Genomic DNA, 21,310 nt, shown 5'->3' on the forward strand with positions numbered 1-21,310 from the left:
TCACGTATTTGTTTAGGATTTCTCAATAAGTGTACCTAGAAAATCTATTGTAACTTATCAACGATCTCATATGAACTAATTTTAGCATTTTTTTTTCAAACATTGTTGCACTTATGGAATACATTACTCAGCTATTATGAATTAATAACCAAAATGTCTCTAAAACTTCTATCTATGAGTATATAAACATCACAGGTACTGCTTAAGATTTTAATATAGAATAGCACATCGTGTGGCATGAATGTAGAATCATAAGTTATGTACTACAGAAAGCACTATATGGTGCGCGTTCTTCTTTAAAATTATTTGCGAATTCCACCAAATGAATAAAAATTTTACAGGTGTTTGAAAAACAGTTTTTCGAAACATCCATTTCTTCATAGCATGTCCGTACTTATGGACGATTACAGGGACATTGCTATAATATTGTAATGTAGAATTGATATTATTGATAATATTGAATTGATAGAAAGCGATATGTATCTCGTACGGACCCCGGGGTTTTCACGTGCTGCCGGCGTCAGTAAGAGATATGGATCGCACAAATCACGCAACTGTTTTTCTGCCAAATACAGAGCCATATTGCAACAGGAACCGTGTAGAACTTTATTATTTCCAGAATGATAATTTACATTTTACACAGGGATACGTATTGAATTTAACTCGTAATAGACCGCGGATTTTTATGAATTCGTAAGGAATTTGAATGTGCAAGAAACTACAAAATGGATACAGTATGCAATAATATAAAAAAAATATTGAAAGTAAAGTTTATATTATAATATTTGCAGAGTAAAATGATTTTATTTTGCATAAAAATCCGCAGTCTAGTAATAAAAATTGATGAGAACGCAAGTAGACTTCAAAAGTCCTGACTTACAGAAGTAAAAATGTAAGTTATAAAAAGATCATAAAGCAAATATACAGAGTATACGAAAATATTCAAGATAACAACAATTTGTGTTTAGTACCCTTGGAGTATTTACAAAAATAATTAGTGCTCACAGGCTGCTCAACATGAATTATTTTTATTTATTAACGAGTATTTTTTTTTTTTAATTTTACGTAAACTTAATAAGTTGCTAAGAGAATTAGATTGTGTGCACGATGTCCGATATCTGCTATAAAAGTGTTAATAATTTCTACATTGCCACCCATCGATAGCACTATACCTTTATTTAATTATGAATTTCGTGATATATCGTATGAGTGTTTACTATCAATACTTGTAGAACATTATCGCCTAGTTGGAAGTTTAAAAAATGGGAGTGACAGGAGATAGTACCTTTTCCAAGTATTACTCATTGTATCATATGTATACACACAATCGCTCCTGCCTACAATCGATCTTTCTGATAATAAATTTTCTTATAATCGACATTACGAGTAAGCAGCGTTCCGATAATCAATCTTTTACTGTACCAAATGAACGCAATATTTCAATGAGTAATCTGATCACTAGAAATATCTAGTTACTTATCTATTTACAGAATTTCAGAATATCAGAACTTTAAGAAACCAAGCTCTTAGAATTTATAATTTAATATTTCACAAATGTTCAACCACAAGCATCTACTCCAATGGAGCAACAGATTTCTATCTTGCGCAATAATACGTCTAATACGCATTAATATGTTTGTGTGTATGAAATATGTATATACGACTAACCGGTTAACGAAAATTATGCGTTTCCTTAATACCGATTCCTAGCAGAATCAATTGCCTGTACGGTTTATAAATATGAATACATGTCCTTGTCAGATAAAGAGGGTGCTCATTAGAAATTCTAATATACCTCCGAAAATGTTTTATCAAATGTTATTAAGTACAGTCAAAGACGAGAATGTACCAATATCATTAACAAATAATATTATTTATCGTCTACAAATTCAGCCAATTAAATTCTGACAGAATTCAGGCGCTTATAATAGAGCTAATAAAAAAATAATCGAGTCATTAGTATTCAATTATTATTCAATTAATATATTACTAATAGATGAGGGTAATATTTGAATAATTAAATAATTGCCATTTGTAATATACACAGTATTTTAAATACATGAATCAGCGAAGAAAGTACACCGCAAATATATCTATAGTAATGTTAGCTAGAGCTTGATCATGCCTTTTAGAAGGTGAAATTGGTCAAAATTAATTGCTATTTAATTAATAATATAATCATTCCACATCTTTAAGGCGCGGCATAAAAGCTCATTAAGAATCTCATAAAGAACCTCATAAAGAACCTTGCAGTTCTTCCAGTGTTTTTCAGCTTTTATATTTTGAATCATTAGAAATGTATAATAATCTATCGGTAATAAAAAAAATCGATAAATATGTAGTAGTTTATTCCCATTGCGGGGTACACGTAGACCTCCGCTCCGCTCACAACATAACACCTACAAGAGAGAGAGAGATTGGCCACATTAATTCCTTCCTTCCTCATACATTCTCCATGCATTCTCTTTCTGGACCCCCGTTTCCGCTGCTCGCCCTTTCTCTCATTTCCTCTACTCTCCTCATCCAAACCTCCCTTTTCCCTTCATCTCCAAAGACCTTTCCACGACTCTAAACATGTCGCTTAGTAGTGGAGATCAAAGTATTAAAAAATAATTCTTAAATACTTCAAAGCAAAGAACAATAGAACAAATTCCTTATAAGCTCTCTTTTAGCATCGATTGATTCGATTTACTTTGTTATATGAAATAACAAGGTATAATTTATTATTTAAAACTTTTCATACGATTTACGTATGCTTAAATGTAAAATTGCAACGAAAAATGGTAATGGAATTTATACATACGTAAGCAGAGTTCGAGGTATCGGGAATGTGCTAATAATTTGCGAATGTGTTAACAAACCTTTGCGTCTCGTCTAAAAAATGAACGATTGCGACCTAACACCGAGTCTCGTTTCGAGCCAACAGTTTTAAAAAGTCGTGAGAAAAACCGTGCGACAAATATTAGATTATGTTGTTTCAATTGTTTTTACCAAATTTCAGCCTCGTAGAAATTTTTAGTTTATTAATCTAAAATTATAGAATTAATATTTTTGTTTCGAGTATTTAAAGCTTGGGTAATGAAAGCTTTTCTTGAAAATTTGGAGATAAGGTAAGATACGTTTGACCAAACGGCCTCACCAGGAAATTGAATAGTGGTTAAAAATGTTAACAAAATCCAGAGAAAAAAATACGTCAGCTTTACTACTGACTGGATGCAAAGGCAATCAATAGAAAAAATATTGAACTAGTCGAAAGTCAATCTGTTACCCAAAACGGAAATTGAATACGATAGATATGACCATAAAAACAAGCACATATGTGTCTCGAATATATTTTATAGATAACTTGCAAACTTTATGAAAACCAGACGTAAACGAGGTAGGTAAACATTGTAGGCGTGTTTGAAAAATAAATTAACACATAGTACATTATATTATCGTTATTTTGTGTTTCTACTGAAAATAAAATTCCCAAAGAAATCCCATCGATTCAAATACAAAAGAATAACCAAAAGCAGAAGAAACTCAACACGCTGTTGGACATAAAATTTAAAAAGACATAAAATTTAAAAAGATCAATAATCACGTACACCCAATGAAAAGATTACAGAAACTTTATTGAAATTAAAACAGATAAAATAGGAACAACCTGTGGTCAATCAAGGCGCACACCAGAATTCCAGAAATTACAATAATTTATTACGACTTACTTTTTTTCGGAACAAAAGAAATGAAAGTCATTCTAAACGCAAATTTAATTCAATAACCCTACAATTAACCCTGCAATTTAAAAAACTAAAAAAAACATACAAAATCACTTATCTTACTTACTAGCAATGTAAAAAACTACAAAAAAATTCCAATTAGGTTTAATGAGTTTAAAAAAAAAAGAGAAACACCGCAAGCGAAATAGGAAGTGGTAGCTAATAATCTACGAAAACGTACATTCTCTCGACTGGTGTTACAATCTACATAAAAAAAATATACGACGTGTTATATTTTTGTCCTTGACTGTATTGTCGCTTGAGGCGATTGATATATGTAGTGGTTGGATACTTTTTGCTATAAAAGAGGAAACGGTAGAGTTAATAACATTTTTATCGCTCAATCACACAGCATACAAGGTAGGCGAGCAACCAGTTCTTGAGCATTCGTCTAAACGACTACACGTAAGTAGTGTGTTACTGCATGGAAGATCTATTGTACATAATTGAGTAGTAAACATTTATGAAAAAACCTTATTAAAGAGCTGGTGTACTCCGGAATTAATAAATTACAATCGCATGTTTCTGTATTTTACATAAACAATTAACATACGTTGCGTGTATTTTTTTTTACCATAAAGCGCATGATCAAATTAACGGAAACTTGTGTGAAATGCAAAAACAATTTAATATTGGTGTATAATTTTTTTTTTAATTTTAGTATTTACACTTATACATTTTAATACCTACAGTATAATAAGATTTTGTACAAATAAAATTTAGTTAGCATCTATCTTGCTTCAGTTTATTGCTCACTTTAGTACTCAATTGTGTAAAGGTTTGTGAAATGATGTTATGTAACGGAAAATTTTAAAAATTCATAAAATAGTAATGTCGTTATACATTTTAATGTCTATTGTATAATATAATTTTGTAAAAATAAAATTTAGTTTGCATCTACCTTGCTTCAGTTTATTATCGACTTCAGTATTTAATTGTTTACAAATTTATACATCAAGAAACTGTTATGAGAAAGTTAACATTGTTACATGTTAATAAAGTAAACATATCATTTTTTACCCGATCGCTTGAGAATATAAAACCGTGGCACGCGATTGTATAGCTGCACGTGCGATAACGTATTGTATACAAGTGGTGCAACGCACTTGTCAATTGGATCATATACTTTATATTCTGTTACTTTTCCGATCATATTTAAAGTGAACAACATAATACAATTTATGTAGGGATTAAAATTACACTTCCTTCAGCGAAAGTAATACCAATAGAGAAGTTTTAAAAATTGGAATGTATACTTAGAAGTTTAAACGGAATGGTATTAAACGTAAAGGGTATTCCAAAAGAGAACTTTGTTTTTTAATAAATAATTAGCGGTAACGAGTCTATGCGATATTTTATTCTAAAGGAAAGTATAAAATGTTATAATTAAATGCGAAAAGTGATGTCGTTTAAGTCTTCACCACACTACATTGACAGGTGTATCTAGGTTATTAAAAAACAATATTCTAAAGCTACTTTCACAAACTACCTATACATAAAGACTAACAACAGACAATAGTACAGTAAGCATTCTTGGACAATTCGTGATTTACGTTTACGATAGACGTGATAAGATTTAAACGTTCTATGACTGCCCATTTGACACTAGTTTATACTAAATTATTTCATAACTTTAAATATTTCTTCTTAGTGGATCGTTTCTATTGAAAATTGAAAAACTTTTCCCTAGATCGAAGAAATGTCTAGAGGTGCATAAAATTATATATTTCTATATATATTAAGAATATGTTGATTTGTTTTTTAATTATGTTGGAATAGACAATCAGACAGAAAAACAGATAAACGAAAATTTTGAAGATATACTGTTGGTATCACTAATCGAACACAACAATATTGAAAATTCGAAGAAAAAGTATGTACCCTTACAAATTGATTCGTATAGATTATGTCAAACGTTTAATCACTCACAATACGTATGCACTATCTGAAGTAACATCTGTCATAATGACTATGGTATCACGATAAAGTAACGATTTATAGATTTTATCAATAGTCACGTGCATTGCTCCTGATTTATTTTTGGAATGATATTTTCGTTTGTAGAACGTTTACGCTATTATAAAGATTAGTGATTTGATACATTTTATTTTCAATTACAGATACGAGAATGCTGGATATTAGAATATTTACAATATTAGTTGCATTTGTTTGCGTCAAGGGTCGTTCAATTTCAAGCGATGTTGAAAATAATTATTGTTATCCTACCGATGTACATCCGTATCTAAATGCTGGTACAAAAACAGCTTACCATTACATGCATGGCTTAATTACAAACACTAGCGTACCGAGTAAGTACTAAAACCTTTCGAATTTACGATGAAAGGGTTCTTAACTTATACTAAATTTTTAATATACTTTTCTTATGTACTTGATATATATAAAGGTTGCGAACCGGTGCAAATTTGGATGCTGGCGAGACATGGAACTCGTTATCCTGGGAGAAAGGAGATCAAAAGTATGAAAAAGAAATTGTCAGAACTTCAAGATGATATTATAGACAATCATAAAAAACATGGACGTGAGTATGGCTTATTGCAAATTATATTTTGAAAATGTTCCAAACGATTAAAGTGTAGTGCGCCATTGATAATTGACCAAATTTTTTTACATTTTATACTTCATTAGAGTTTTCTATAAATATTGCATTAAATATTATAAGTAAACATCTTTCCGATCGAACAGTTACATTTTATTCGATCAATGTGTCACGTTTCATTCGAAATTTGACATTTTTATTTTCATTTGACGAGTACTGGGAAAAGAGTCGTTTATCTTTTAGTCGTCATTTATGTTTCCAATCTAGATAAAAATTTTGCCCAGAATTTAAATTATGTTTTTTTATTTAAATATGTGACTGTGGCTGTTACTAAATATTTAAAAAATTTGTATGCAAATGTGTTCTTATTATTCTTGACAAGAATGTAATATTACTAGTTAGCACAATTATTCCAGTAATCGAACTGTTAACAAAATATTCAATTTTTTACCTCCCAGTATAAATTATTAGACTATTTTACTTCCTATTTTACTTCGACTTATTTATGTAATTATTTTATGGTGATATTTACTTCTAGGTGGTGGTTTATGTAAAGAAAGCATAAAGATGTTAAAAAAATGGAAAGTAAATCCGGACCTCAGCAAAGATACCCAAAAGTACTTGACGGAGCAAGGTGAAGAAGATCTAAAATTAATGGGGGCAAGATATAAAGATTATTTCCCTGAGCTTCTGCAATCTAATTCAAGCAAATACAAAGTAAGTTGTCAAAGCAGATCTTCTAAATATTTTAAATCAATTCGGAAATAACATTTACAATTATATAGTTTTCAATGAAAATTATTCACACATTTATATTGATTTTCCCATAGCTCAGAGCGACGAATACTCAACGAACCGTCGCTAGCATGAACTCTTTCATCGAAGGTCTTATTGGTAATGAATCTACCACCGATGGTGTTATTGGTAATACACCTACCATCGATATGGAAGTGCTGGAGTCCGATGAAGACGCTTTATTGAAGGTAAGAATGACAGAATAAAATGTTAAGAATAAGGATAAGATCAATCTGGGATTGATTTCACACTTTTGCCCGCCTTGTAGTCAGCTGATATCACTATTATTACATTATCAGTCGATCAATTTATCAATGTGGGAATAATGTTATTTAAGTGCCACCGAATTTTGACTAATATTTAACAATTTTATATAAGACATTTTTAATTTATAATTTTAATTTATATTTTAAATGGAATTCTGAAATTTACAACATTACATCAATCGGTATTTCATAAACTTTTATCCAATAAAACAATATTATACTTTTCAGCTTTACAAATTTTGTAAACCTTGGCTAGATGAAGTGCACAGTCCTTCAACCAACGCTGAAGATAATGATTTTGTGAATGGTCCTGTCATGAACGAAACAGTTCACGAAATCAGTCGACGATTAGGATTTAAACATGATCTTCCTTATGGTATGGAATGCACTGCTGCGAGATTCTGAGCCTATTTAATCGTCATCAATTCGCGCTTAAGAGGGTTAATTGTTCAATCAATTCATTTGTTGCAGATACTGTTTTGATTATGTACAAAGCGTGTGTGTTCGAAAGGGCTTGGTTCGTCGATAAATTATCTCCTTGGTGCGCCGCTTTTACAGAGAAGTCGTTAAAAGTATTCGAGTACGAGGAAGATCTCTATTATTATTATCACTCCAGTTACGGGCAAAACATGAGCAATAAGGTTGGATGTACGACGTTGCAGGATATGTTCGAACATTTCACGTGAGTTTACGCAATTCGTGTTCAGAATACGTGTTGCATTTTACCGATAGCATAACGATATAATGTTAATATTTTAGTGCAGTTTTCGTTGTAATATTATTTTCATATAATATAATATAATTTTCATTGTACGCAGAAACGATACGTTAATTCAAAATCGTTAATAATTTACCGTTTAAGAAAGATACGTACAAAGTAAACAAATATTCGTGATAATTCTTCGACAGAGTTCGGGTATTTCTGAAAACATTACCGTGCAATTTTTTTTCTGAAACCTCTTTCTTCTACACTTTAGTAAATTGGAGGAAGGAAACACAAAGAACGAGCCGCAAGGTATTTTTTACTTCAGCCATAGTACATCGCTTCAATTACTTTTTACGACGATGGGAATCGCGAAAGACACAACACCTTTGAAAGCTGGGAACTATGAAAGCATGGTAGACAGTAGAAAATGGAGAACTTCTTACCTTGTACCATTTGCTGCAAATATCGCAGCTGTTTTCTATCGGTACGTCAATACTCGTGTTTTTATTAAGCAACAATGCAACGGGATATGTACTCAGTTCCTAAATCTACTCGCTTCTATTCGTCAAACGTTTTACTTGATTTTCATATAGAATATTGCTTTCAGATGTGATTCTTCGAACAAAGTAAGGTTCTATCTTAACGAGAAACCTTTGGATGTAGAAGGCTGTGATGGAAGTGTTTGTGATTGGAAATACCTAAAGGAGAAATTAGGAGACGCTGCGTTTAGTTGTAACGTAGACTTCTGTAGCCGATAAGCTCTATAGTTGAATTCTATAGATATAGTGTAGTTAATCTCTATACTCTATATAGACGAACCACTCATCATAAATAATGACTGCGGCTGTACTGATCAGCCCTATAATTTAATTTACATTTAAATTTTACGTTGTAATTATTAGAATTTTTAAATTCATTTTTCTTGATTGCATGGATTCTTGTATACAAACGAGTCGAGAAAAGCTACAAATAAAGAGCAAAACGTATTTTGTTCACAGAAAAGTATAATTTAATATATATTCGATTCATTTAACATCTACACATTCATCTTCTATTTTCAAAATAGTTACTCTCACTCTCATTGTGATTGCAATAACATGTATATTCGTATAGAAACAGATGATAGCGACCACTAACAATTTTCATGGTCAAGCGGAATACATTCACTTTGAAAGTTTTGAAAGCACGTTACATAAGATATATAAAGGTAACATTCAAATTGATTGGTGTTGAAGTGATTACCGAGCATGTCAAGTGTGCTTTTGTCAGTGATTGTATTGATGAAATTACAGTGTAATAACGTGTGTGATGCATGTGTTCAGCGCCGACGTTTGAGTTATCCGCGCCCCGATGAAACTTTTAATACAAGCGCCCTTTTGTATCCTCATGAACAAATTAAAATCAAATATCTGAATTTTAAATTTCAAGCGATCCGTATCGAACGAGATGTAACGATATTTTTTTACGTGACGATATTACAAGTTACTTCCAAGTGAAGACATAAACTTTTTTTAAATTTACTTTGATTTTGCCAGATATGAAAAGATCATAGAAAGAGAGGATGGTTACATTTTTGTTATACCATTTAAAGGAATATTGTTTCCATACTAATTTGAGTAACAGAACAATAAGTGGCACGAACTTGTGGGATAACACAATCTATGGGAAGATAGTATTGTAATCGAGAAAAATTGAATAAACATTTTTTTATTTCCTTGAATGCATAGAAATTTAAATGCAAGCCTAGTTTTTCATCTTCAATTATTCTACGTTCATCGTCGAGCCTTTCTTCTTGTAATTTCGTTCGATTGTTTCAATTTTCAATTTATTTACGTTTACTATCAAGATAGTAGAAAGAAAGAAAGTTTTTTCTTTTGTAATATTGCCACGTGATATTCAACATAATGTGTTGGAAAGTATCGTGGCATGAGGTGCCCCGATGTAGTGCATGTTTGCTTTCGTCTAAAGTCGATCCTGCATGTGTGTCCATGTCTGAAGCAACGAAGCTCGACGACCTTATATTACTGTCGCATAAGCTAGCGTGATGAACGATGGGGCTTGTACGTTATAACACATTACAATTTAATGACATTTAGTTGGGATTGATATAACAATTTGTCTTCCCCTTGTAGTCAGCTAATATCACTGTTATTACATTATCACTTGATCAATTAATCAACGTGGGAACGACGTTGTTTAACTGCCACCAAATTTTTCACGTAAAATAAAACATATTTCACATCTAATTCTTTTTTTAATTTTAGATGTATTACGTGTAGAAATTAATTCTGTGTTTTTGCGTTTAATTATTTATAACTTTAGTTTAAATAGAAATATTTAACATTTTGTTATGTTAAAATACCAACCTTTGCCACAATGAAACGCATGATCTGGTTTCGACATTTTCTTTTTATAGATTAAAGATTTTATGGATTCTTTATAAATAAATGATATGCATTAAAAATATGTACATGGTCGTTTCGACGAATTATCGCTATACAATAATATTTTCAATTTTAGGGAATGTTATGTATGTAGTTTTAACAAAGTGTCCGCTCATGACATGAGATATACAGGTGTAAAGCAACGAAGCATAACGACCTTATGTCAGTGCCATCTAAACTAAATACCGTGACGATTGGCTACTACGATCGGAGATTCAAGCTCAACTAGATTCAGGCAGAATGTAATCACTTAGAACACAGTATTCTATCACGTGATAAGCGTCCGTAGCTAATATAACCATTGCAAAGTATAATATTGAGTCGATGTAAGTGTTAGTAAGTGCCGCTGTATCTATAAAAATTGTATTAAAATAATTTCAACAAAAGCAGTTAAACGAATGACGATGATTTTTCTGAATACTTTGTTAAATACTTATTACTGTGTTAATAATAAGTTCCGTCGCCTAAATTAAGCAAATAACACGTCAATAATAACAACTCAATATTTCACAGCAAAAGAAAGGTCATATCTAAACCCATTAGAAGTCCGTGGAAGAATTCTGTAACACACGCGGCATAACAATTGGTTTGCAACTGAGGAAGCATCATCGCAGTTGCTTATGTCATAGAACAAAAATCACGATGACGAAATGCCGGATTTAATCTCGCAATTTCTGCGTAACAGCTATTAAACTATACTGTTCATCAATTTCACACAGAAATATAGAATCCCTCATCGTAAACATATTATGATTTAGATCATATTATTAAATCATCAAAATTGCTATCGTTGTAAATAAAATGTATTTTCTTATTCGATGCCAATTTTTGTACATGCGTGATTGATCTACTAAGTCTACAATTTTCTATTGTTTCTACTCTTGAAATTGGGATTCTCGAGTTTGAATTGAAATGGGTTGCCTCATGATATTGATATTGTGTAAAATAACTTAACATTAGAGGGTGTTATAAAATCTTTAATATGTAAAAAGAAGCCACCTGGAAAGACACCTGGTTCAAATAGCTAGAACTTCAGATCTAAGAGGAGGTGGTGGAAAGAAGTTATCACTAAATTAATTTTATAATTATTACAGAAAAATAAAAATAAAAATTCTTAAACTAAGGAAACAATTTTAAATAAAAAAGTCAAAAGGTGTTCTTTGACATTTTTGGCAGAAATAGTGTTAAACTTTGCAATTTAATCATATTTTAATACCTAAAGGGTGTTCAGAAGAAGAGAACCAAAACGTTGTATATTGAAACAATTTCTCCTGTACACTTTTGTTTAGAATTGTTTCCATTGCCTACTGCTATATCATTTTTCTCCATGTTTAAGCTCCCATATTTTTCGGTTACTTTCACAGGAAAAAGGTATTCTAACAAGCCAGTTTAATGCAACTTAGGGGTTCTGTTTCACCCACCTTTTATCGATCGTGCGTGCCTAAAGTAACGAACCTTTATGATTTTATGTTACTCACGAAATGCTATGCCGTACCAGGAAAGGATCAAAGCCTGCAATTCGTAATACACTATTCAAGGGGACTCTATCGTTGGAAACTATACGACTTTTACACAGTATACGCCAGAAGCAACGAAGCTCGACGACCTTACGGCAGTGCCACACGAGCTGCCGCCTCGAAAGGTGGTCGCGATCGGCATACAGCCTGGAGTTTGTGTACTTTACGCTCTTTTCACGGTTCACTCCAATTGTAAACGGCGATACAGTGCAACGTTCCACCGTGCAATCGTCGAAATTACAACGAAATCCAGGAAGCTCGTCGCTAGCGACCGACAGCATCCGAGTTTGTGGATTTCTTAAAAATTACTACGTTTTCCAAAAGAAGAGTGAAAACTTGATATCGCTGTGAATAATCGAGCAGACCTCTCCGAATCGATCGTTTCCAACGATTTCACTCGCGGCTTCAATTCAACGGATAATGTAACCGTTAAAAAAGGCGATCGTAAGTTCACTTAGGAGGTCGATCGTCGCGTTGGAGTGTTCGCGAGCATCGTTAAGGCTCGTCTAATTGAAGTTAAAAGAATAATAGGTCAACGCACTTCGCCGATCGAGGAAAAGTGAAAAGCTGGCAGTGTGAGCCGCACTCTCTCCTTTTCCTAGGGCCGTGTGCTAGATTTAATGCGCTCAAACAGGGCGTGAAGTCAAACACCAAGTTTCGTAATTACGGTAATTTCTCGGTGAATATGAATTATTCTCTACTAAAAATAGTCGTAATCCAGCGATCTCTCTAACAGTTGCTTCAATCGATCTAACTTTAGCCGCACTTTCGATTGTTCTCATTATAGCGTCCATGGCTTTCCATTTTTATATGTTGATCGTTTACCATTAAAGCGAGATACTTCTAGTATGCTGAGCTACGAAACAAGTTATTTTCAGAAACTTTTTTTTTTTTTTAACAGATTATCACATATTCAAATCTAGCATCGTGACTGAAGAGTAAGAAAATGGCGGATATCGGGAGAAAGCGGTTCGAGTTTGTCTTGAAATTAGAGTAATCCTCCTTAATAAAACATAAATAAATAAGATTATATAGTAATTAATACTGAATCTTGCATGCATGTAAAATTTCTAAAAAGGGGTTTTAGAATTCTAAATTGCTTTCTTTGACCTACATCGTGTTCAAAGCGCTACAACTTTTTCAAATCTTCGAATACAGTTATCAAAATGTAGCAATGACATTTCGAGATTCCAAGATTTAAACAAATACATTTTATAAAAGAGATAAACAAACAGGATTCTGTCTTAACATAGATAAAACCCACTTTTTGCATGGACTTGTATAATACGTTCTTCAATCATCAACTCAAGACTGTTAATTATGATGGGATACGAAGAATAATATAAATATCAATCACGAATGTAACGCGAAATATATTTGTTTAAATTTTGTACGAGTAAAGGTGTGGTACGTTCACGTTAAAAAATATTTCGTAGGAGAGAAAAAATATTTGTGGTAGGTCAGCCAGCACGATGCAGAGGGACCATTATTGCAACAAAATTTATCTCATTCAGCTTTCCACCGAGCACCGGTTACACATCTAGGAGGAATTTCATTTGAATAAATAAACTCGCCTGTGAATAATTAAATCGTTGAATGGTAGCAGCAAGGATCGCCGAGCGTGACGTCGACGTCCTACTTTTGTTCTCAATTATCCAGCACAGGTTACTGGCCACCGTTATTTATTGCGTGATGGTAAACTGTTCTGTTTGCCTTCGCGACCGGCGGATGATTCATTACTGGAATCGAACGAGGAGAACTAGTAACATTGATAATGAAATTAAAAAAAAAAACTGTTAAAAATTCACAATCTGTATGAAAATTTGTTGCTATTTAACTATCCGGATAATTCGGATAATAAACACACCAAACAAGAAAATTTTATATTTCAGAGAAGTGTATTCTTTGGTAAAATATTTCTCTTAAATTGTTTATCTTCCGATTTAAAGAAATAAAGGAGACAAATTTAACAAATATATCATTTTTGCAGAAATACACGTTTTATAGTCCTTTACTTATGGTATGACTATATAAAAAAAGATCAAGTTTTTCTTCAATATCAAGGATAGGTGTAAATAAATTTAAAGAATTTTTCTAAAGATGTACTTGGGTAAATCAATTTTGGGAAAAATGCAGTATTCGTATGATGGGTTATTTCAATAATTTTAGTCCCAATTGAAGCTAACTGCCTTCAATCGAAAGTCGTTCTTACGGCCAATCGATGAACTGTAACAGATTTGTACCACGCTCCGAGACGATTTCCTTTATTCATTCGAGATCATTCGATTGTCACTTTTAATTTAACACGGCGATTCGAGAAGTATGCATTCAAACGTAGTATATCATTAGAATGTAGCATGTCAAATCCAGGATTAAAATTAGACGAAAAAATCTGTTTTTGATAGTTGTTGGAAAGGAATGCGCAACGCAGGATTATTGAAGTTTCGCGGTAAAATCAAATCAGTACAAGGCGTACACGGCACTTGGCACTTGCGGACACGAGACATTAACAATAAGTAGGCCAAGTAGACTTATTAGACTGAAAGAAGGCTTTACTAATCGAGCCACTACCCATTACATTGTCTTCAACGATACTCACTCTTAAATTGTTCTTTCAGCGCATCCCGCCTTCATAGGTTCCTAATGATTCGTCGCAAATTTTATCCACGTGGATGACTTGTACATAATATTTGATTAAAACAATTTTTTGAGAAAAGCGGAGTTTAACAACATTATATCGTGGATTATAAACATTTTCAAATTTTAATTCTTTAAAGTATGTTAATTAATGGGAGACCTATTAGTTATTATTATAACTAATTGTTACTTTTAAACTGGCAAACTATTAAATAGTGACTTTAAATATTTAATTTATGTAGGTTCTGGAAAAGTTGTTCAAGTATCATTGATCCCACCATTTATGTATGTAAAGCTCAGTAACTCTATGGTTTATTAATGAACTGCGGATGTTTATGAATGTATGGCAAGCGTAATTCTAGGAAAATGTATGAGCATCTGCATGAATGCAAACATATATGAAATATCAACAATAAAATACACGTTATACTGCTTAGAAGATGAAACATTATTTTCATTAAAATCAGAATTCTTTATCTGTACATGTAAAAATATGAATTTGCATATACATCCACAATTAATGTACTTTGGAGAGTTCAAATTTAAAAATGTTCACGATCTTTTAGAATAGAGCCGCTAATATTTTATTTCGTAATTCATTTCATACATCAACATTTTTCAGCATTGAAACTGGTTGCGAAATAGATTGTGTAAATTAACAGTTCGAGGTGCAAATTCCGACGAGGAGTTCTGATAACAGGAAGACAAAAGTTACGCTTGAAAATTGGTTGCAAAATTTGTAATCATATCACTAAGTCTCGCACTTCAGCGAAACCAGTTTCTTGCCGGGGATTATGCAATGTAGCCGCTTGTGCCCGTAATGCGTGCGAGCACATCTTAACTTTCACATTCATATTTAGCATCTATCCTTAACCTTGGTGGACGATTAGTATTTGCCGCATGCAGTTCGCGAATCGAATCCTTTTAAGCCACGAAGCGAGGAAACTCGATAAACAACCGTTTCATTGACCTCTCGAAACGAATGAAATTTCAAACTATTAAAATATTACAAACTCAAACGGAAATTTTTTTCCGTTCACATTTAGAATCTAAACTCAGAATTGTAAAACTTAAAAGTTACTAATAAGACTATTAAGTAGTATATAACTGAACTAATTAGTAGTTTGTTTTAGAATTATTTAATTCCTTAGTATCTAAGATTTATTTCTCAAATTGATAGCTATAGGTCTGCGACAATTGTCGTTGATTGGGTGAGTTAGTATACGTTGATTTATATAAGTCTTAAGGACGCAAGGATAATTTGCTCTTTGTTTCTCGATATGAACACGGAAAGTAAGAAATGAATATAAATCCTTCTGGTTATATAAGATCAATTTTACGTTTAGTTGGTTAGAATTTACAACGCCCGTAGCAACATGTGACATCAGCACAGGAAAATGTAGGTTTATGTGCTCGCTGTACTTTAACGAAGCAAACCATTTCATGTGCACTGATAAAATGTATGTTCAGGGTCTTGTAAAGTTCTTTGTTCACTGTAAACGTCCACGACAAATTTTTTGGACAATTTATTGTGATAGTATGGAATAAACGTTTCACTTTTCCTTTCGACATATAAACATTTCAGTATTTCCTTCTTATAAATAACCAGTCATCCGTTTTCTCCCATTGGTTCATATTAAACGTTATAAAAATGGTCAGCATAGTGGATTCGAACTAATAAACAGTTGATCATAGTACTAATTATTTGAACTATGATTGATTTTTGTATTTTAGGTCTAATAATGTCTTTTAAAATGAACGCTTCCCTGTTGTTGGTGATTTTCTTAATAAATCTCGTTTATACACGTGACGTTGACTATTGTTTCGCGGACGAAACTGACCCGTACTTGTACTTGGCCACCAAAACTGCCTACCATTTTGTTCACGCTGGCAAAACTCGGTTTCAAGATGTGCCAAGTAAGTGTTCCAATAAATAACGAATCCTTCGATCGGTAGACATTTGATTTTTAATTAAACAAATCAAATCTAGTCTACTCTATTAATCCGTCGATTATTTCGTAGACTGCGAAGCAGCACAAATTTGGATGGTCGCCACTCATGGCACACGTTGTCCATCGACTGTGGAAATCGCTGAAATGCTCACGTTAACGGAAATCCAAAGTCAAATACTAAACAATCACGAAACACGACGCAGTGAGTAATTCCATTCGTCCAATTTTTTGATATCTATGGGGTATGATTTTTTGTTTGGAATCAAAGTACTAGACATAAACTTTTGAAATTTGGTACGTTTATTTTTATATATTGAGAAACAGCATTTACAGAAAACTCTGAGAAAACTTAAGTTATAGCTTTGGCAATTTAAAATGAAAAATTTGTTTTCTGAACTCAGAAAAAAGAGTATGCACTCGCTATAAGGAACAAAAGGTAACAGTAGTTGGAATAAAAACAGATAGAAATAAGGTTTAGGTATGCGGCAGTATCTTCGAACTAGGTTCATTGTTCGCTAAAGACACTTACGAGGAAAAACTATTCCTTTTACAGGAGAAGCAAGTAAACCAGTCCGCTGCTAATTCAGGTCATTGACACTTTCGTATCGATCTTAGCCACGCGTTGTTTTACGTATTGATCAATTCCCTAGCAGCGTGTCTTAGATTTACGGATTCCATGTACAAGCCTGCCTTTCGGAACTAGAACACGCTTGTCGTCGATATCAAAACTTCCTGAATATATCCAATATTTACTTTTCTAATACGTATTCTTGAATGTATTTTTTGTACCACTCGTACGCGAACGTTTCGCAATTGTTCGTACGGCCATCGTGAATTTTTTTCTGTTCCACAGACGGCCACATGTGCGATAGGGACTTGGAAAACTTGAAACGATGGAAGTCGAACGCGTACCTTGAAATGGAAAGGGCGGAAATTTTGACACCGCAAGGTGTGGAAGATATGAGATTGCTCGCGAGACGATTGCAAAGTAATTTCCCCCATCTTCTGCAACCCAACGGAAATATAACGCCGGAGGATTACTTGGTATTCATAATGTTCAGTATTGCGCGAAGGGATCAACTGTGATTTTTCCTGTAACGAATAAATTATGTTTAGTTTAAAACCGTCGATGCTGGCAACAGCATGAAATCGTTCAAGGAAGGGCTGTTCGGGAACGTAAATACTGTCATCGAAGAAGAAGTTTCCCCCAATGACACTTTGCTCGCTGTAAGTGATCGAGAATGATGGATGCGTTTGCTAATGTGTGACGGAACATTTTGTTCAAGTTGACTTTTTAGAATTGACCTGCATTATTTTATTCGGGTTGTTTAAAATATATTAACAGGATTGGGAACCAATGATACCAATATGGTCAAATAATGTTCAACAGGAATAAAACGATTAGAAAAATAAATATAGTTAAACTAGAAAAGTAATAGAATGGGAAAAATTTACTAATTCTTAATACGTAGGGCAGTTAACTGCATACTTCACATACTGACATGTAAATTTGTAGAATTAGAACACAACAATTGTATGAATTGCTTCTTATGAGATATATGATTTTCTGTTATTTACAAAGATACAAGTTTATTAACCATATTAAAGTTTAGTATAGAAATATAATCCATAATATATAGATATAATTAAAAATTATTTATATGAAAGAGTCAGTGAAAAATTATTTTCCAACTATTGAAAAGTCAGAAACAAAATCAGAAACAAAGTTCACGTTATATAAGGTTGTAAATCATTAACTTTATCTATTTCACTTTAAGGGAAAAATTATGTTTCGCCCCGAATTAAAATATTTAAATCTTGAAAGAAAACTTTTGAATTTTGGTTATAATAACTACCTCCTTAAATATCACTAGAGAGTTTCTTTTTCTAATCCTCTTGATATATTTAAAGTCTTAGCGATATCAGATAAACGATATCTAACAATGTTCTTCCAGGCATACAAAACCTGTAATTCATGGCTCGAAGACTGCAACAACATTTCTACGAAAATAGTGGGCGAATTCGAGAATCAACCGGAGTTTCAGACCCTCATACAGAACGTCAGTCGTCGTCTCGGATACTTGTACAATCTTTCAAAACGTGAGCCGCATTCGAGCTTTGGAGGCGCTTACTAGTTAATCGCAACGACGCGTCGCGACGTCGTCGTGTATCATGAAATATCTAACTTTTTAGGATCAATCCTAACGATGTACGACATGTGTCGTTACGAAAAGGCTTGGACAGTGACGAAACTTTCTCCCTGGTGCGCAGTCTTCAGCAAAGACGAGCTACGTGTACTGGAATATCGCGAGGATCTCCACTACTATTACAAAGCCGGATACGGACGCGCAATCAATGCTCAGCTAGGATGTACGCTGTTGCAAGACATGATGAATCACTTTTGGTAACTTTTGCTTTTTGTTTTTCGAGTGAAATATCCTTTTATTCACAGGTACACGTGCAACTGTCTGATTTATTATTACGTAACGTTTTTAATTTCTCTCTACGTTACTTTCACGCTAATTGTTGCTTTTCGTTCGTAGGAAAATTGAGAAGGACGAAGAATCGGTCGAACCTCGAGGCATATTCTACTTCAGCGATATCATAAGTCTGCAGAATCTCTTGACCACGTTGAACATAAATAAAGATCAAATGCAGCTGAAAGATTATAACTATAAAGACATGGCAAAGCGTCAATGGCGGACGTCTTTCATTTCTCCTTTCGCCGCCAATCTCGTTGCAGTATTTTACAAGTAAGTAATTCAGTTTCAACTATTGTTTCATTATTGATTCATATTCATGTTTGAGGGATTTACATACCTTCAGTTGTTAAACTAACCATTAATAAATTTCATCTATATAATAACCTACAAAATCCTCAATACATATTTATATTTAAAAAAAATTGTCAACTCTTCCTCAGGATATTATACATGAAAAGAATAACATGTTATTATAAATCATAGCGTTACTAAAAAATTTCATAAATCGCAGATACAAATAAACTCGATGACTTTCGCTTACATTCGATTATAGACTCACAAAATGGCCACTTGATCGTGATTTATCCAATTTTTGGAAATATTGTATCGATCAAGACACGATACCTCACGTTTCCCCGACATTTTAATGAGTTTCCACTGTACCTCTTTCGTTTTAAAGTACGATTCAAGCGTGAATTTATCGCGTGTTTTTCAAAGTTCCATCGCATGCTTAATACCGAGTGAACCGACGTTGACTAATGTTCTCAATAACACGCTAACGCGCGAAACAGACGGCACGGAACGTTTTAAAATCACGAACGACTCGGGTAAAATGAACAACAGTTGGTCACAAACATCTTCTGTTTTTGTTCGCAGGTGCGACGGCGATAATCAACCAAAGAAGGTGATGTTTTACTTGGCCGAGAAACTTGTTATGATGGACGGATGTGATGTGGGTCTTTGCGACTGGGAATACTTCAAACAAAAGTTCAACCCAATCATCAACCGATGCGATCTAAACGCTTGCTTGGGCGGAAGCAGCGCTGGTACCTTTATACCAAATATCATTCTAGTTCTCTTCTCTTGCTTCACTCTAATATTAATCAGGGAATAGAGACTAAACACGTATGTGTGTTCAGTTGTAGAAGTTCGTGGTTAACGAACGATACATCATAAGTTTAATATCGGATAGAATATTCCCCGACATTAAGAAATTGCGCTTCGCGAATACTCCGCTGTGCTTTCGAATCGCCAAAGATGTATATTTAATGTCTTTACTTTCCTATCCTTAATGCTGTATACGTAATTTATAAACATTTATCGTTGTCTATCGCCATCCTCATTTGTTTATATTTCACGGATGTGTAAGCGGTTAAGTTGTATATTATTTATGCCATTCTTCTTTTCGATAACGTCCGTCCGATTCATAGTAGTTCCCACGACTGCACTACTTTACTATCACACACCTACGATTCAAATTTAACGTTCCGAGCTCTTACCGTTTACGATACGATTAAGGAACATATCCTTCTATATGCTTAATGAATGTAAAGTCTGCAATATTAAGCTTCTACTTTATTTGGTAATGTCGTATACTTTATTCGTTTATATGTAACGTGATGTTTCATTCTTGAATAAAACATTGTAAGAAATAAACGATTACTTAAATAAATATGAGATTCACTGTATAAACGTTTACGATTTATTATCACTGGACTGCGGATGTTTATGAAAATTCATACATTTTTAGATTCGAATAAAGAATTGACGTTTAAATGAAAGTGTCTCTTATCTTCTTATTTTATACATTTTTGTATTCATGTACATCTTCGTACATTTTCTCTTGCCATAAATCTGTAAACATCCGCAGTATAATTATTACCTCGTAACTTATAGTAAATAAAGTATATTTGAAGATAGATTAGAAGATAGATAGCAATTTAGATGAGAATTCAATTAATCGATTTGACGAAAACAACCAAGAACGAAATTGATTTGCATTATTCATTAATTTACTCATGAATATTTCAATAAACGTTATTAAACAGTATTAAATCTTATTAAAATGGCTATTAAACAGTAGTTCATTTAAGAATATGCATTTAAGAATTAGTATTTTTTTGTCCTTCGTTATGTTTCTTTTATCCGGGACCTTGCGTGCAGTTTTCGCAATTGTGGTTAACAACTTT

General features: G+C 33.0%; 2 protein-coding genes across 4 annotated transcripts; both read left to right on the top strand.

Annotated features, from left to right (window-relative positions):
* Positions 1-4,056: 4,056 nt before the first annotated feature.
* Positions 4,057-9,074, top strand: LOC128873773 (multiple inositol polyphosphate phosphatase 1-like). 2 transcript variants are annotated; one of them, XM_054117604.1, is made up of 10 exons: positions 4,155-4,169; positions 5,544-5,637; positions 5,885-6,073; positions 6,169-6,303; positions 6,860-7,038; positions 7,152-7,304; positions 7,611-7,758; positions 7,854-8,064; positions 8,360-8,572; positions 8,696-9,074. In XM_054117604.1, exons 3-10 carry the CDS (start codon positions 5,893-5,895, stop codon positions 8,844-8,846), a joined length of 1,371 nt encoding a protein of 456 aa, XP_053973579.1. In that variant the 5' UTR covers positions 4,155-4,169; positions 5,544-5,637; positions 5,885-5,892; the 3' UTR covers positions 8,847-9,074. The 2 variants fall into 2 exon arrangements, with proteins under 2 accessions (XP_053973578.1, XP_053973579.1); XM_054117603.1 differs by lacking the exon at positions 5,544-5,637 and having other exon boundaries at positions 4,057-4,169.
* A 3,057-nt stretch (positions 9,075-12,131) lies between these two features.
* LOC128873697 (multiple inositol polyphosphate phosphatase 1-like) lies at positions 12,132-20,813 on the top strand. Of its 2 annotated transcripts, none has more exons than XM_054117451.1 (9): positions 12,132-12,728; positions 16,421-16,603; positions 16,709-16,840; positions 17,492-17,682; positions 17,755-17,865; positions 18,594-18,738; positions 18,832-19,042; positions 19,182-19,391; positions 19,998-20,813. In XM_054117451.1, the coding sequence occupies exons 2-9, from the start codon at positions 16,429-16,431 to the stop codon at positions 20,233-20,235; spliced, it is 1,413 nt and encodes a 470-aa protein (XP_053973426.1). In that variant the 5' UTR covers positions 12,132-12,728; positions 16,421-16,428; the 3' UTR covers positions 20,236-20,813. The 2 variants fall into 2 exon arrangements, with proteins under 2 accessions (XP_053973426.1, XP_053973425.1); XM_054117450.1 differs by having other exon boundaries at positions 12,132-12,717.
* The last annotated feature ends 497 nt before the right edge of the window (positions 20,814-21,310 follow it).

This window comes from Hylaeus volcanicus, chromosome 3 (assembly GCF_026283585.1).
Source record: "Hylaeus volcanicus isolate JK05 chromosome 3, UHH_iyHylVolc1.0_haploid, whole genome shotgun sequence".
NCBI lineage: Eukaryota > Metazoa > Arthropoda > Insecta > Hymenoptera > Colletidae > Hylaeus > Hylaeus volcanicus.

Coding starts and splice junctions, on each gene's coding strand:
- LOC128873773 (XM_054117603.1), top strand. CDS start 5,893: ATGCTGGATATTAGAATATTTACAATATTAGTTGCATTTGTTTGCGTC. Junction 6,074..6,168: donor TACAAACACTAGCGTACCGA/GTAAGTACTAAA, acceptor ATATATATAAAG/GTTGCGAACCGGTGCAAATT. Junction 8,573..8,695: donor ATCGCAGCTGTTTTCTATCG/GTACGTCAATAC, acceptor TATTGCTTTCAG/ATGTGATTCTTCGAACAAAG.
- LOC128873697 (XM_054117451.1), top strand. CDS start 16,429: ATGTCTTTTAAAATGAACGCTTCCCTGTTGTTGGTGATTTTCTTAATA. Junction 16,841..17,491: donor CAATCACGAAACACGACGCA/GTGAGTAATTCC, acceptor TCTGTTCCACAG/ACGGCCACATGTGCGATAGG. Junction 17,683..17,754: donor TAACGCCGGAGGATTACTTG/GTATTCATAATG, acceptor AATTATGTTTAG/TTTAAAACCGTCGATGCTGG.